At 48.6% G+C, this 16,350-nt stretch overlaps 1 protein-coding gene across 1 annotated transcript in view; it reads left to right on the top strand.

Annotated features, from left to right (window-relative positions):
* The first annotated feature begins 234 nt into the window (after positions 1–234).
* LOC307230835 (RNA-binding protein Musashi homolog 1-like) overlaps positions 235–16,350 on the top strand; it is a 25,346-nt gene continuing 9,230 nt past the window's right edge. Inside the window, exons 1-6 of the mRNA XM_080001285.1 lie at positions 235–309; positions 826–866; positions 1,681–1,762; positions 2,036–2,120; positions 12,174–12,215; positions 12,775–12,867. Of these exons, the coding sequence (XP_079857411.1) occupies positions 248–309; positions 826–866; positions 1,681–1,762; positions 2,036–2,120; positions 12,174–12,215; positions 12,775–12,867 (405 nt within the window). The 5' untranslated portion in view covers positions 235–247. The remainder of the gene's footprint in view (positions 310–825; positions 867–1,680; positions 1,763–2,035; positions 2,121–12,173; positions 12,216–12,774; positions 12,868–16,350) is intronic.

Below are 16,350 nucleotides of genomic sequence, written 5' to 3'. Positions count from 1 at the left end.
ACACACGCACGCACGCGAGCGCACACACACACACACACACACACACACACACACACACACACACACACACACACATATATATATATATATATATATAAAATAAAAAAAGCCCTATGGTTTTATATTGAAATCGTATTGAATGGGGTTGGCCCCTCCCCCCTCGGCCCCCCGCCCCTCAGTGAGTCTGGAGCGGCTGAGCTCCGCTGCCTCCGCTCGCCTCTCAGTGCGGGAACACCAGCGCAGCAGCATGGACACGGAAGGGAGCCAGAGCAGCCTGTCCTCCACGGACAACTCCCCCCACGACCCCTGGTAAACAAAACAGGAGAGAGAAAAAAAAAAGAAAATGGCCTTCTCCCTCGCCGCCCCTTGCGCGCTCGTCGCCCCGGCTCGGACGTCCCCTCTCCTCGGACTTACTGTTCCCAGCGTGGAGCTCAGCACCGAAACAAAAGGCACCAAGCAGCGTGCTTGGCTCCGGTGGTCTCCCGGTGCGGTGGGGACTCCCCGGTGATACGCTGTTTTTTTTTTTTTTTTTTTTACTTTTATTTGTTTTGGTTAAAGGGATATTGCAACTTTCCATTCGTCCTCTGGAACAAAAAAAAAAAAAAGCTCTTTTTTTTTTTGGAACCCGCTGGGGATTATAACGGCCCCGGCTGGCCTCTGGTGACTTCGCAACATGGCCGATAATTTTCCTCTCTTCTGACTTTATCGCCGCCGTGTATATTATTCTATGCGTACAAAATGTGCATTTCGTCTTTTCCTTGTGTGACTTAAGAAAGGTTTGTTTGTTTGTTTTTCCCCCCCCTCCTCCTCCTCCTCCTGCTTTAGCAAAATGTTCATCGGGGGTCTGAGTTGGCAGACAACACAAGGTGAGCTGTCCCGCACCACACTTTCACAACTACAACCCCCGGTCCCGGGTGACCCCAACGTCCTACCGCATCGCACGCGTAATCCGTGAGGCGGACGGGCGAAGTTTGTGCGGCCTGGACAGTCGCGGTTCGGGCTGAAAAGAAAACCAAAAAGGCTCCTATTCGGGAACAGGATCAGCTCCTTTTTTTTTTTTGGGGGGGGGGGCTGGAATTATAGAGTCGCACTGGGAGATTAATAGTGGGAACCGTCTGGTCTCGCGGTGGGAATTGTCCTCGCGTTTCCACGTTGATATTTATTCGGATCGTGTACGTTTAAAGCGGGGCTGGTCGGCGTGAGAAGTTGGTGTCGCTGGATCCCCCCCCCTCCTCCTCCTCCTCCTCCTCCTCCGGGACACGTTTTGTTTTGGTGGTGTCGCCGCGGATCCGCTCGTTTTATCCCACGCCAGCCGTGTCTACGTCCGCGTTTCACGCGGCGTGACCCGCGGACGCGTTTCGGACGCGCGGGGCAGCGCCATTACGCTGGATCCGCGTTAGTGGCGCGTAGGCCTGATGCGTAGCCCACCTCTCCGGCCGAGCTGCCGTGGGGGTGGGGTGGGGTAGGGTAGGGTAGCGGGGAGGGGGACACACCGACGCAACGTGGTCCGCCAGTCCGACCCCCATTGTCTCTGTAATGCCGCCCCCCCGCCGCGCTCTCCGCTCGGCCCCGCGCGGCTCCGCACCGGCCGCGGTCGCCCTCCGGAGAGATGTCTAATTGTGCCCCGTGGTGTGTGTGTGTGTGTGTGTGTGTTTTGTTTTTGTTTATGTGTGCCACCAGAGGGCTTGAAGGAGTACTTCGGTAAATTCGGGGAGGTGAAGGAGTGCATGGTGATGCGGGACCCCGTCAGCAAGCGGTCGAGGTGAGGGTGAGAGAGGCGTGCGCCCCGTCCCGTCCTATCACCGGAGCCCCCGCGGCCTGGTGCTGCTTCAACGGGGGGGGGGGGGGTCGCCTATTTTATTATTATTATTATTATAATTATTATTATTATTATTATTATTATTACTATTATTATTACTGCTACTGTTAATATTGTTATTATTATTAATATTAATAATAATAATAATAATAATAATATATTTTTTGCATGTGTGTGTTTTGCTATGTTGAGACATTATTTTTTCCTTATTCTCAGGGGGTTCGGCTTCGTCACATACGCGGATCAAGCCGGAGTGGACTCGGTTTTGGCACAGAACAGACACGAACTCGACTCCAAAACAGTGAGTTGTTTTTCCTCGGTGTACTTTCCTCCTGGGGGGGGGTGGTTTTTTTTTTTGTTTTTTTTTTGGGGGGGGGGGTAACTTTTCCTCAACGGTCGTGCAGATTTGTTACGGGTTTCCCAGCATGGCTTGTGACTGAGCAAAAAAATAAAATAAAATCCTCGATCCCCCCCTTCTCTCCCTGCTCATTTCCCCTCCAAATCCCCGGTTCAGGGCGCCAACATGAAAGCGTTCTTTCTTGGTCTCCGTTGCCATGGTTACCTGGGGACCTGAATGGGGTGGAACTGCTCCTGCACTACTTGCAGGGGCCGTGCGGACTGAAAAACATTGCACACATTCGGTGGCAGCTCCATGGATCTGTGCACAGTGTCCGCAGGCCCCCGAAAAAGGCTTAGTTCTGCACACTTTGCCTTGGAAGTCACGGAATAGTCTCGCGTTTGAAATTCTGGGTTCTCAATTTTCGACATAAACCCTGAGTGGGAAGTTCTTCCGGATCGGAGTCGACATGGCTGAGGTTGAGAGCGAACACTGGCCTTCACGCTTACCCCTAGAGAGAAACCCCCTGTGCTTACCTGTATCACAACAACTCCTAGATCCACCTGCTTCATCAAATACTCACCTCTGCCATGCAGTAAATAGTACTTCACTTTATAGTCACATGTAATACTTACCGAGACGGATGATTTGTCCAGTCTTTTTCAACAATCAGTGTTTTTCAATCTAAATTTCCCTTTAAATGTTTTAGAGGATATCCATTTAACTCTCGGATACCCACAGACTGTATTCAGTATATACATTTATTAAACATGTGGCAAATTTGATGCTTTGGTTCAATTGTGCGGTTTAACGACACTTTCCTGTATTTTGGCTGTGTTTTCTGTACTTTTGCGGTGCTTTTGTGGAGTGTTGTTTGCGTGACGAACACTGCGTTCGATTTGAATCTCAATGGGAACGTCCTTCGGTCCTGGTCCAGGGCTGGGTGTGTCTCAGCTGGCCCTATTTTATACCCACACATACACACACACAGACACACACACACACACACACACACACACACACACACACACACACACACACACCACACCCACACAGGCCTGCACCATGCTCATTTACAGTGGAAATCAGTGGCACCCAAAGGCAGGAGAGCTGCAGGTGCGGAGAGAGGTCGGTCGGTTGTCGGAGCGGGCCTGTTGCCGGGGGTGACAGCAGTCACTCGGGACAGTTTTGTGCCTCCGTTGTCTTATGGGATTTGTGTCTCCATAACAACTTGCAGGCTTTTTAAAACATCACCTAACAGTCCCAACTGTTTGATCGCACAGCCCCGACATAAACAACGTTATGTCATTTCAAGCCATTGTACCTGGGTGTGCATGTTATTGAGAGCGCCCGGCTTAATGTGTTTTAGAAATACGATAATTGACGTTTGATAAATATAGAGATGGGATATTTTATGAAGCAGACAATTAGGTACTTTTAGTAAAATAAACTGCGCAGAGGAATAAAGGCGGGATCATCTAGGTTATACAATTGTATACAAAATAGGTGGTTGTGTACATTTCAATTGTTAACAGTTGTAAACACACTAAAAGCATCCTTTGTGTATGTGTGTGTCTGTGTGTTTGTACATGTGCTTGTAGCACTGATACTGGTTGGTAGGCAAAGGTTTGTCTGGCTAGGCCACCGGTGGTGTTAGGCGTTGCCCTATTATAAACCAAAATACAGCGCGAGGCTAAACAATAATAACCTGAGCCGCTCAAATGCAGCTGTGGATCCTAAGACGGGGAAATGCTCCACCGTCTTTTAAGATTTTATGTTAGAACATGAGGACGGTGTCGCTTTGTTCTATTCTAAGGGAAAAGTCAGTTAAAATGCTTTGATTGGGGAAAAAAGGCGTCAGAGAAATACATTTCAGATCCCTGATTGTACGTAGTTGTTTGTGATTTAGTGAAGAGATAATAGCTTGAGAAGTCTTTATTGTTTTTGCTTCCGACCTTTTTAAATAATCATACAAAACGCGTAGCAAAAACCTGAAAAACCCATGGACGATAAAAAAACAAAACACACAGTTTTCCTTCCCAGTTTTCTCGGAAATTAAACCACATATTGCAGCTTCCCGTGAATGACACACAACGTTACAGAGTTTAACGTTGTGGAACTTCGTGCGACCCCGTTTCCGAATAAGTGTGGAGCGCGGAGTCCGACCTCCAGCACCTGCCCGCTCTGTTTTAGGCTGTTCCTCATTTCTCACGTCTCCCATTCCTGTATTCTGCCTCCACCTCTCCGCCAGACTCCCTCTCCCTCCCCACCGCCGCGGTCCGAGTGGGCTCCCAATTGTTTGATCAACAGGAGATGAGAGGAGGAGAGGGAGCCTGACATTCCTCCCCGGAATTAGGAAGAATGTTCTATGCTCTGAATGTTATTTTTTTTTCCGTGCTTACCCCATGGAGGGTGAGAAAGGAACCCAAATAATGGAATGAAAGGACGGGGTGGCGGGGTGTTAGGTCAATGAGGAAGAGGTTACAGGGACGAACATGGCGCTAAGTGGAGAAAATCGAAGAATGGGGCGGCATGTGGGGTTGGGGTTGGGGAAATAACGTCATTTGGGTGAACGATTTTGCTGCAGTGTTAAAAACAGGCTCATCAATTTAGACTATTATCATTTTTGTTTTGATGAGGTTGACAACCAAAATAATAATAATAATACATAATAACACTTTATTGTTTCGATTATATGATGATGATGATGATGATGATTATTATTATTGTTATTATTATTATTATTATTATTATCATCATTATTATTATCATTATTATTATTATATAGTAGTAGTAATAATACATTATTATTATTATTATTATATTAACCATGGTGCTATCAACCCATTTTAAATGAGGTCAGTGGGACCTTGGTGCATTTTATAAATGCTTCCTTGAGTCAGGGGCGACCTTCGGTTCAGCAGCTCGCCGTGGTGCTCTCAGCAACATCTGGAAGATTAAACTGGAGAGAGTGATATCGCTGAGTAGTAAAAACCATCGGAAACCAGCGAAGGACCGTCGAGGGGCTTTACGAGGGGCACAAAATCAAGAAAGGGGAGATGCGTAATGGATCTTCCGACACGCCCCTTAAATCGTCACTTTGAGACCCGGCCGCTGGGCCGAAGGATGAGGTGTTTACCCATTAAAAACCAAGCGGTCCCTCAGCGCTGCGAGATTGCTGATTGACAAAGACCAGATATGAACACACACTGGCTGCTTCACTCGAGGTCACCCGTTGCAAAATAACGTTATACCCTTCCTTTCGATTTCGTTCTGGGCGCTTCAGTATCCAATTTCAGCGTGTTCCCAGTTCCAAGCCGAAAATGTGTGGAGAAGTGTTTTTCTCCTGTGCTGGTCTTTTTCTCTTTAAATATAGAGGCCTATTGAAGTCGTTGTTTAGGTAAGAGGTTAGATTTCCTGCTGGGGCAAAATAGATGGCCTTAGGGCAGCGGTGTACTGTTGTTTTGTTCTGGACGGAGAAGGACACAACTGGTATTTGTTTTCCTGGAGAACCACTTCTCTGTGACCGGTTTCGGGAAAGAGGAATGTATTGCACTCTGCAGAGTGGTACCTGTGTTCATTCACCCATATGAGCTCGGGGGGAGTAACCCACATTAGAGTTTGACATGTTATAGAGGTATTCATCAACAGGGCTTATTTACATGTTTTGAGAGGAGACAGAAATGACGTCCGCATTGGTTGCGGTAAAATATGGTGTTAAATTCGACTTGTCAAGCGCCATTTTGGAGGTTTGCTTTTTTTCCCCGGTTTTCTTAATAAACGGTCTTTATGTCGGGTAGTATTTACCTGAGCGATGCGTGTCATGGAGGCACACACAAAAATATGTTTGACTCTTGTGCATCCATTTAGCACTTAAAGTATTCGGCGTTTCTCAAAATAAAGTGTAACACTGTACGTGCGTTCATAGATGACTGAAAAAGAAGGTGATTCATAAGAAGTTTTTCTTTTTTTTTCTTTTCGTGGGACGTATAGTTTGCATCGACACGACAGCGGCACAATCCCATGTTTCTTGAACTGACTCATGGCGTTGGAAATGCTGAGGACCTTTATTCGGCCTGGTTTGGGAGCACTAAATAAACAAGCGTATCGCTCTGAGAGGCATGGTAGGTGGCTGTGGTTCCTCTGGCCTGACTGTCGATTTGTGAACGTGGTGGTCAGCAGCGCGGTGCTAATATAACTGCTTTTATCCTTATAGCTGCGCGAGCCGACGACATATGTTAGCCCCGGGCTCTGTGGACTGAGCCACGCTGGACGGCTGGCGCCAGAGCCAACGGTTGCTGCCGGTTGAAGACCTTCACTGGTGCTGGATGCTCACGCCGGCTATAACTGTCTGGAGATTAGCTGTTAATGCTGACATGGACAAGACAAGAGAGGGGGATGGAGGGAGAGCGAGAGACGGAGGGAGAGACAGAAGCCCAGCTCCTGTCCTGTAATTAGTATGGATCTCAAAAGCAACTAATCGGATTGAAGGAAACAAACTGGATAGGCCTCTGAGGTATGGCCCCAGTACTGAAGCCAAAGCCTGGCCCTGTAGGCTGAAGAGGGCAGAACACGCACGCACGCACGTACGCACGCACACACACACACACACACACACACACACACACACACACACACACACCCCAACAGCCATCAGGGTTGTAGAGGTGGGGTTGAGGTACCTCATTAGAGAGCTTTGTTAAATTGTTCAAATGTGCAGATTGACTCCACTGGCCGGGGCCCAAAACAAGTCTCTCTGTCTCTCTTTCTCTCTCTCTCTCTCTCTCTCTCTCTTTCTTTCTCTCTCTCTCTCTCTCTCTCTGTCCTTGCATTGACACAGCATCTCCTTTTGTTCCCCTTATCTTCTTAGGTTTTATTCCAAGCCTGTATTGATTATATTGCCTTAATGCAATAGCCCACAATGCATTCTATTAAACTGCAGGCCACTTGGCGCTGTGTGTCTATGGAGGCAGTGTCTTCAGCCGTTGCGCAATATGTCGTAAACTTGTATTTTATGTATAGGCGACTTTGTCCCGGTGTACATGTGGAAAAAATTAGAATCCGTATGTAGAGTTGTTTACGACTGGTTGGTGAGGAGAAACAGGATGGATGAGGATCACCTGTTTTGGTTGTGTGTCTTCATAGCTTGTGTGTACGAATGTGTCGGTGTTTATGTTTGTAGTGTATGTGTGTGTATGTGTGTGTGTGTGTGTGTGTGTGTGTGTGTGTGTGTGTGAGGGGGGGGGTGGCCAGGGAGCCCCCTTTTTCCTCTACAGGCCCATCTGTTTTGTCCTCTTTGTCCTGTTAATTAATGAAATCAGAGGGGCTGCCTGCTGGGACGGCCCCGCTGCACCGCCACGCCGGACAGGCCTACTTTCTCACGGGCAGCCTCCCCCGTTTGCACACTGAATGGCCTCTCCCTCGCTTTTCTCCCATCTCTTGTTCTCTCGCTGTTTTTTTTCTTCCCCCTTCTTTTTTTTTCGGACGCTCTCTCAATCCATCTCCTCTCTCTCATCTTCCCGCCCACCCTTCCGATGCGCTCGGCCGCTCGCCCTCTCCGTCCGTCTCCCTGTCAAGCCTTTTTCGTTTTCGTGCGATTCAGTTTATTTCATCCTCTCTCTCACTGCATTCGTGCCTTTATGCCATACCATCTGTGTACATGTTGGTTTTGTAGATACCCACCGCCAAACGTAACTTTTCCGAGCTTCGTTTTCGTCGCCCTCCGCTCTCCATTCCTCCCTCTCCTCTCCCAAACGAGCGTGCATACATATGGCCGGGGCTCACAATGGAACTTTTTTTTTCCCCTATGCTAAACGGGTTGCTGCTGGGCCTGAATAATAAATAGGCTCACTGGCCGTGGCCTCGCTGTCTGATGCTAAAACTTTGTTTGGCTTCTCCAGCCATTCTTTGATGTGTTTGGATTTTTTTTTTTTTCCCTTTCTCTCTTTTTGATGCTTCATTTTTTTGTTGTTGTTTCAGTTTGTCACACTTGTAGACATGCCCGGCCCCGTGAGGTGACTATCGGTTGTAGAATAGTCAAGATAGAAGCTTAGCCACTAAAATCATATTGTAGTCTACACTCAAACTGCAAGTTCCACGATAACACACTGATTCGGTGGAATGTTCAGTTATTACGCAGGATGACAAAAAGCTTGTTAGACTTTTGTAATAAACACTCAGTTTTAACTCTTTGGAGGAAAAAAAATTTGATCTGTTCTAAAGTTATTAGTTAAAAATGTACAGCAGTGTTAGAAAGACTGCTGTTTGTTTGTTTTTTTATTTATAACCTGCCGTCATTTCGTTTTGGAAAAATCTGATCTGGTCTAAAATGTCTAGCGTCTGCTCTGGTGAAATGAAGAGCTATTTCTGAGTGTTACAAACTTCAACCTGGCTAATTAATTTGACATTATTTGCTTTGTGATCCATCTGTCTTTGGACAGTAGAGCATGCAGAGTCTCTAGAAGCTTGGAAGCTTTGGCCACAGCCAGATGTAGAAGCTACGCACCGTAAATATGTTTTCCTGCTCAGATGGAATGACTTTTAACAGCACAGCATGACTTAGCTGCAGCCACTCTGTTAGAGATATTGCACTCTTGTTGAAATACATGACATGCATTCCCTGTATGTTATGCAGACAGGCTTGAAGACGGTTTCTCTGTATTTATTATGTCTCTTGTTAAGTGACTGCAGCCTTGTGGTTCCATAAACGCAGTAGGTACCTTGCCACAGTTTCTCTCAGCCCATGGTCCATGCCTCGTAACTCTTTCAGTGTTTCCCACAGGTCTGAAATAGACTATACCTATACAAGTGACAGTTATCTCAGTTCCCGTGGAATGCAGCATCACTTCCGACACAAATGGCAGTTTTCCGAGTTCACATTGAACGCAGCATCACTTCCGACACAAATGGCAGTTTTCCGAGTTCTCGTTGAACGCAGCATCACTTCCGACACAAATGGCAGTTTTCCGAGTTCCCATTGACCGTCTCGATACAGACTCTGAGCGCTTTCTGAACCACCAGCAGTCTTCACCTGCTATGGCTTGTAGGCTTGGGCCGATTGAATCGCCAGTCGGATTGAAGGACATTAATGACAGACGATTAAAAAAAAATGTTTTGCTCTGAAACTGATCCTCTGCTCTGAATCGCTCAGAGTGGAGAGGCTCTCCCTCCGCCCCCTTTCTCCATCTCGCCCGCTCTCCGCGGTGATCAGAGCTGTTTTGGATTTATTATTGATCATTTGTAATGTCCATTGTGTAAAAGTGTTCTCCTATTGCGTGTAAAAAAAGAAAAACACCGATGTCTTCCCTCTCGTAGTATACGTGACGTAATGTGTTTTTCCAAACCTCATCGTGAAAGTATTGTCTGAATCAACTACAACCTCAGAAAGGGAATGTGGCGACTTTGGCCCCGTTTACACCTGGCATCAACATGCGTCTTGGCTGATCCGATCACAAATGGCCAGCTCATAAGTACGTCAACAGGTACCGGAGGGGAAGAGCGAGGCTAGAGTGTCCACTAGTTAATAGATCGCGGATGGCATCGTTCTCTCAGGCGGATAAAACTTGAACTTGAACTTGAGCAATATAAATTAAAAAAAATGCTGAAAATGGGTCGCCAAGTATGCTTTGGTGGCCGTTAATATACCCGGTCGCCCCGCCCAAGAAGAGTATGTGTTGGAAACACCGGCCTTAGCAAAACCAATGTCCCTAGTCCTGTTAAAAGAGTGAAAACACTGGAACACTGTCCTCACCACGAGTGAAGAGCCTATTACAGTCTTAGTCCTAAGTTGTCAACCTCCGAACTCTTTCACCAGCCCTTATTCCGAAAACCCTTAAGAAGGGAGCTTAGCTCTCGCTCCCGAAATTCACAACATCATTACAGTACAGTACAGTAGCGTCCCCCTGTCAAAGATCTGTCATACTTTAATTGCTCAAAAGGACGCCGCCTCCTTTTGTGTATGTCAGCGGCGTCCAGCAAAGAGGAATGGACGTTGTTTACTCGCGGAGCTGCGATGCAAGCGACCAGGTGTCTTTCCTTTTCGACCTTTCGACCTTTTCTTGTATCTTCCAACGGCCCACACAGGGACAAAAATATATTTCGACATTTTCTCACTCCGCGTGGAAAAGAGTTGCATCTCGAGTGTGGCGTGAGAAGCTTGATAGTTGTTAAGTGTGTAAAGTTTAGTGTGTGGTAATGGTCACTAAAGCGCAGAGGGTTGGTTTTTTGGCATGTTTGAGAGCCGCGGGATTCTTTGTTTTCGAGAGCCCTCCGACTCTGGTGCTCTTGTTTGCGTGCGTGGGGGGGGGGGGGGGGGTTGCTTTGTGTGTCCTTGTCACCTTTTTCTGTGCCCAGACCAGCTGGGGATGACACGGCTCTACTTCAAGGTGCAAAGGCGTCCTCCTGTCGCCTCACAGGGCGCCAAAGCCTCTTCTAAGTGGCTTGGGTGATTCTTCTTTTGCACCATTTCCCACTTCAAAAGGAGAATCATGGCCGTTGTTATATACGTCTGTACACATGTCCTTGTGGTAACAGCCAAACCAGGAGGGAGAAAGTAGCGTGGCTGTCGTCTTTGCTTGCGTTAAGTATTTTGTTTTAATAGGTCATAACAATGGTCGCCTTCTCATTTGGTGTACCCTCAATCTGATGGAAATGGTTCAATAGCTGTTAGAGACACCATTTGTGAACAGGAGGATGTTTTCACAAACTAATATTGTGTCTGTAATGCTCCACAAGGTCTCTCGTACTGAGCTCATCACTCCCCGGCCGCCTGGGTGAGAGTATCATGAAATTCCACGCAAATTTCAAATGCCAGACCGGGCTTTGCATATTTAGTGTTATTAAAGGCCAGCTCATTCAAAACTCATTTTTGTTCAAATTTTATCTGCAACCCTGACGACTGATTGGACATTCCACGGGGGTAAAAATATGGACATGCTCAAATCTGGCTAAGCCAAAATGGAGGCTGACTGGTGCTGTCATTTTAGTCATTTTTTGTGTCATTTATTTTTCTTTAAATACCCCTACTGAATGTATTCGTGGTGTTAATTAGGCACATCACAAATTACCGACCACCCTTTAAAGTCTAAGTTATGATTAGAATGCAATTAGTTGCTGCTTTATTCAATTCAGATAAATCCAATTGACTGCATGTGAATATTAATATATCATCTCAATATAATTAAGATAATGTAATAAATAGTCTGAAAGTTTGAATTTAGCATAAACCATAATCTTTGGAATAGCTTGTTTATAGGCTGTGGTTTTGTGGCCTTTATAATGAAGCCCTGTCTAGAGCCGTGTTTTTAGCGTATCTGTTAGTGAATCCCTTCTTCTTTTTCTTTCGGCTGCTCCCAATCCCTGACGGATGAATTTTCTTTTCACCCTCTTCACACTGTCTTGGTCACTTAAACTGGCCGTCTGGACCATCCGGGGAAACATCCAACACATCGGTTGATAGAGGGGAACAAACTCAGCGCCTCTTTGTGAGGGAACGACCTCAAATACCTTATAATTTATAAAATTCTCGAGGCGAGGGGGGTACACTGTTGACACTTTGCCTCTCCACACGAAGGCCACTGCAAAGGGTCGGCTAAATAAAAGTGCCCCTCCGTCTGGGAGGGATTCGGGTTCACGCTTAAGGACATTTTGGAGGGGCGGATAGTGGACACCGAACTGCGTGGGGGGCATGAACCCGAGTGTCCCGTCAGAAGGGCATCGGTGCCGTTTACAACAGCAACGAGGAAACTATCCCCAAGATACACTGGCTGGATCTATACCAGTTAATCTGCTTTTACACTTCCTCATTTACAGATAATACATGCATATTAGAGGGATCTACTGAAGTTAAATCATATTGTCATGTCAACATTAAAACCTTACCCGGAGCTATGAAATGAAACTAATATCTCCAAATCTCTGCCCCCTTGTCATAATCTGATGTTGTTGCCAGAAATGGGAATTGGAAGGAAATGCATTTTCTCCTGTTTCTCTAACCGTGGGGTCTCTCTTCCCCTCCAGATCGACCCCAAGGTGGCGTTTCCGCGCCGAGCGCAGCCCAAGGTGAGTGTGGCCCCGCGGGGTAACGGTGGGAGTGGGAGCGGGGACGATGTCCTACCTGTCACTCCTTATCAGTCAGCGCCAGTTGGCCGGGATTAGAGTCAGCCACGTGACCGAGGTGGGGCGGCAATCCACTTGTCCACGCTGACACCGTGACCCGATGGCCTGACCGCTCCCTCTGCATCACACACACACACACACACACACACAGACACACACACACACACACACACACTAATACACCTACACACCACATCGCAAATCGGTACTAGCACACACATCGTTGTATCACATGCGGTTTCCATGCACGTGGAAATATATAACAACATTTTCGGGTTTCCCAGCATGCATTTTCTCCAACCGCACAAGCAGAAGATTTATCTTCATGCGTTTTTATCTTTTCGCGACCACCTTCCTAAATTGAAAGGAATCGGGCTGAACGCTGGACCATTTGTAGCTCGGTGAAATGGCAACACACACAAGTCCCTTTATCGCCACCATCTCCCCCTTAGCTAATGTGATTAGTGGTAAATGACGGCGTCCTCTTCTTCTGTGTTCTTAGCTGGTGACCAGGACAAAGAAGGTCTTTGTTGGAGGACTGTCAGTCAGTACCACCATCGAAGATGTGAAGCAGTACTTCGACCACTTTGGAAAGGTAAGCCACTTAGGGAAAGTGCACTGAAGGCCAGAAAAATGAACCTATTTATGACTCTCACATGTCCCACGCACGGTGGTCATCTTAGTATCGGCCAATTTGCTTCGCTTTTCCCCCCTTCTCGGTTGAATGCAGATCAGGCGAGAGGTGCGGGAGATGTTTTCTTGTTATCTCCTTAAAAAAAAAGGGAAATTTTAATAGGAGGCGGCCAATGTGCAAATTGAAAAGGAAGTGGGAAAAAAAACCAAAACATTTTGGCGTTGATTGTTCTGCGCCGTCGGATGCAGTATTACACTGTTTGTTTACCTTGTTTATCTGTTCTCTACCGTTGCCGCGGCCGCCCTTGTTCTTGCTGTCGTGCGGGAACGTTTCTGGCATCGACATTTTATCTGGGTCCAGCCCGGACCCCCCCCGCCATCGAATGAAATTTGGTAAAAGGCAAACACACGCTGAGGAGACAGATGAGTGGCCAGCAAGAAGGACAGAGGAAGGGGGGAAAAAAAATAGAAATGGAGTAAGGGAGGAGAAGAAGGAGATGAAGGGGGACTGAAAGGGAAGAAGCAGCCCCCCCGCGGGGAGGGAGGGGCGCCGGGGGTCGGGTTGAGGAGGGGAGAAAGGGAGGAATGCGGAGAGAGAGGTGAGCCAAGCCAGAAAACCCAGCAACTCTCCTCCCGACACGTGCACCGCTCATAACTTGAATTACCTTGTTGTCCCGCACATTTGACTTAATCACAGATTTTGCGTAAAAAAAAAAGCGAACGGGGAGAGAGATTCAGAAAAAGAGGGAGAGAGAAAGAGGGAGAGAGGGAGAGAGAGGGAGAGAGAGAGAGAGAGAGAGAGAGAGAGAGAGAATGTTGTAGTTGGGCCCATAAAGAGCAGTGCTGTTGGTATTTGCACTCTAATACTGTATGTATTAATGTAATGCAACAGCTGCTCCTCAAACAGCCCCCACCCCTCCCACCCCAACCTCAGACGCTCCCCTCACACACACACACACACACACACACACACACACACACGACTCTCGTCTCCTCTCCGCTCGTTGCTGTGGTGACCTGTTTTTGCCTATTGTCCCACTGTAATTCTGGTGTGTGTTTTTTTTTTTTTCTCTTTGAAAAGAGTGTGTGTGAAGTGTGTGTGTGTGTGTGTGTGTGTGTGTGTGTGTGTGTGTGTGTGTGTGTGTGTGTGTGTGTGTGTGTGTGTGTATGAATGTTTGTGTGTCTGTGTGTGTATGAATGTGTGTGTGTCTGTGTGTATGTGTGCAGTGTGTGTGCAAGTGGAAGGAAGGGGTGTGCGTCTGCGTAAAAGCGCAACAGTGGCACCGCTGTATGTAGCTGTAAGGGGCGGCCTACACACACAAACACACACACCTCACACACACACACACACACACACACACACACACACACATTCATACATGTACGCGTCTTGATTCACGCAGCTCCACCGACACTCGCCGCCTCGGAAACAGCCGTCGCTGAAGGTCCGGCGGCTCACGAGAAACGAAGGGCGTCTGCGCGTCTCGAGTCTTTCTTCTCGGCAGTTCCACGTCCTGGACCCTCCCCTTTCCGCCACGACCGGACGTCCGCCCCCCGGCCCCCCACGGACGTGTTTGGATGCAGTGGCCCCGCGCTCAGATCCGCTCGGATCCGCTCAGATCCGCTCAGATCGGCGGTGCATTCCAGCACGGCGGGGGGGGGGCGGCCCTTGTTTGTTATCGGAGCCTGGTCAGTGCACGCGGGTCGGGATGGAATAGGAACCCGGAATCCGTCCTGTTTGTTTTCTTGCCGCGGAGCCCCGCCCGACAAGGAAAACACTTTTTCGGCGGAGCGCTTTGATACGAGGGGTTTGGGCCTCCCTAGACCCCCCCACCAACCCCCATCCCCACCCCGCACCTGGGTGGGTCGCGGCCTGGGGACCGGAGCCCACCGAGGGCACAGGCTCACCCCTGAAGCATGAAACACGGTACATGGCCATGTTAGAATCTGACATCAGCTCAAAAGAAAGAGGCTGGAAAGGAAGCGCTCGGACCCCCGGAACGCCGTCTGTTTATTCCGTGTTTGGTTTCGAGGCGGTACGAGTTTCTTTTCCCGGCGTTGTTTTTGTGCACGGAATCACACACCTGAGAATCGTGACCGGGACTTCTCCGCTCATCTCGTTAGAGAGGGAGGGAAAAGCAGTCAGTCATCCAAGTCCTATTCTTCTGGGGGTTTGTTGTTGTTGTTGTTGTTGTTGTTGTTGTGGTTGTTTTGCTGTTGTTGCTGTTGTTTTCTCCCCTGAAACGAGGGCGGAACAGACGGGAAAAGTTGGGACTCCACTCACCCGTGTGAGGCGGCGATTAAGAGGCTTGACCGAGCACTTTGTCCCCCGCCCTGTTTGGAGAGATGGTCGGGCGAGAGAGAGAGGGGGGGGGGGAGAGAGAGAGAGAGAGAGAGAGCGATGACGACGAGCGGTCGGACGAAAGAGGGCGATAAGGGGAGACAGACGGGCCGGAATATGAATGCCACCTTTCACCGCGTCGCAGGAATGTTTTTGCCGACGCCGGTTGTTTACTCGCCGGCACGCGGACGCCTCCTTCGCCGAATACTGGCCGTATTAACGGCGTTCTCCGGGGGGGGGGGGGGGGGGGGGCGGGCAGGGAGGGAGGCAGGGTGGGCCGCGGTCGATTCTTACATAAGTCCGGCGAGATCGCGGCATAACTTCACTTTGTTCTCGCCGTGACCTCTATGTATCTCTACTTTCCAGGTGCACACTGGGTAGTGAGACCCCGAGCCGCTGCGAAGCCAATCTCAGACCCCCGCGGCTATCCAATCAGATGGTCTTACAGCGCCCTGGGCAGCGGACATTGGAGATCGTGCTCTTATTGGTTTTGGCAAGGGCGAGGGACGAGTGTGTGACCATAGCGTAAGCTAGCGCACGTGACAGAACGCCGCCAAATTGAACGCGGCACCGCGCCCCGCCCCCCGGCGGACGAGGGGCGGCTGACCCTCAGCGTGAGCGTTTATCATGACCCCGATGCGCTCGGTCAGATTATTATTTTTTATTTTTTTTCACGGGCTCCGTGGAAGGGTTGCGGGTTTTTCGGGAGCAGTGTTCCTACGCCCTCTCCGCGCACGGCAAATGCTGGTGGATGGCGGTCACCATCCAGAATAGATGCTGCTAATGCTAACAGGAGGCTAGTGGAGCTGTAACACTACTCTTATGAAAACATGTTGGCCTGCAGCTGTCTACTTACTGTCCGCTTCCCCAGCTCGCTGCTGTGTCATTGAGTTTGGAAGACCGGAAAAGAGTGGGGAGGGTGGGGGTTTAAACTGAATGAAGGACAGTGTAAGGAGGAATCATTGTGTGTGTGTGTGTGTGTGTGTGTGTGTGTGTGTGTGTGTGTGTGTGTGTGTGTGTCTACCCATATGTATAGGAGCAATGGTGCATATGCGTGAGGGTGTGTATTTGTGTTTGTGGATGGGTGTGTGTGTGTGTGTGTGT

Source organism: Zeus faber, assembly GCF_960531495.2.
Source record: "Zeus faber genome assembly, chromosome: 5".
Lineage (NCBI taxonomy): Eukaryota > Metazoa > Chordata > Actinopteri > Zeiformes > Zeidae > Zeus > Zeus faber.
Note: the sequence above shows the minus strand (reverse complement) of the source record. Positions and strands in the feature narration are given on the sequence as shown.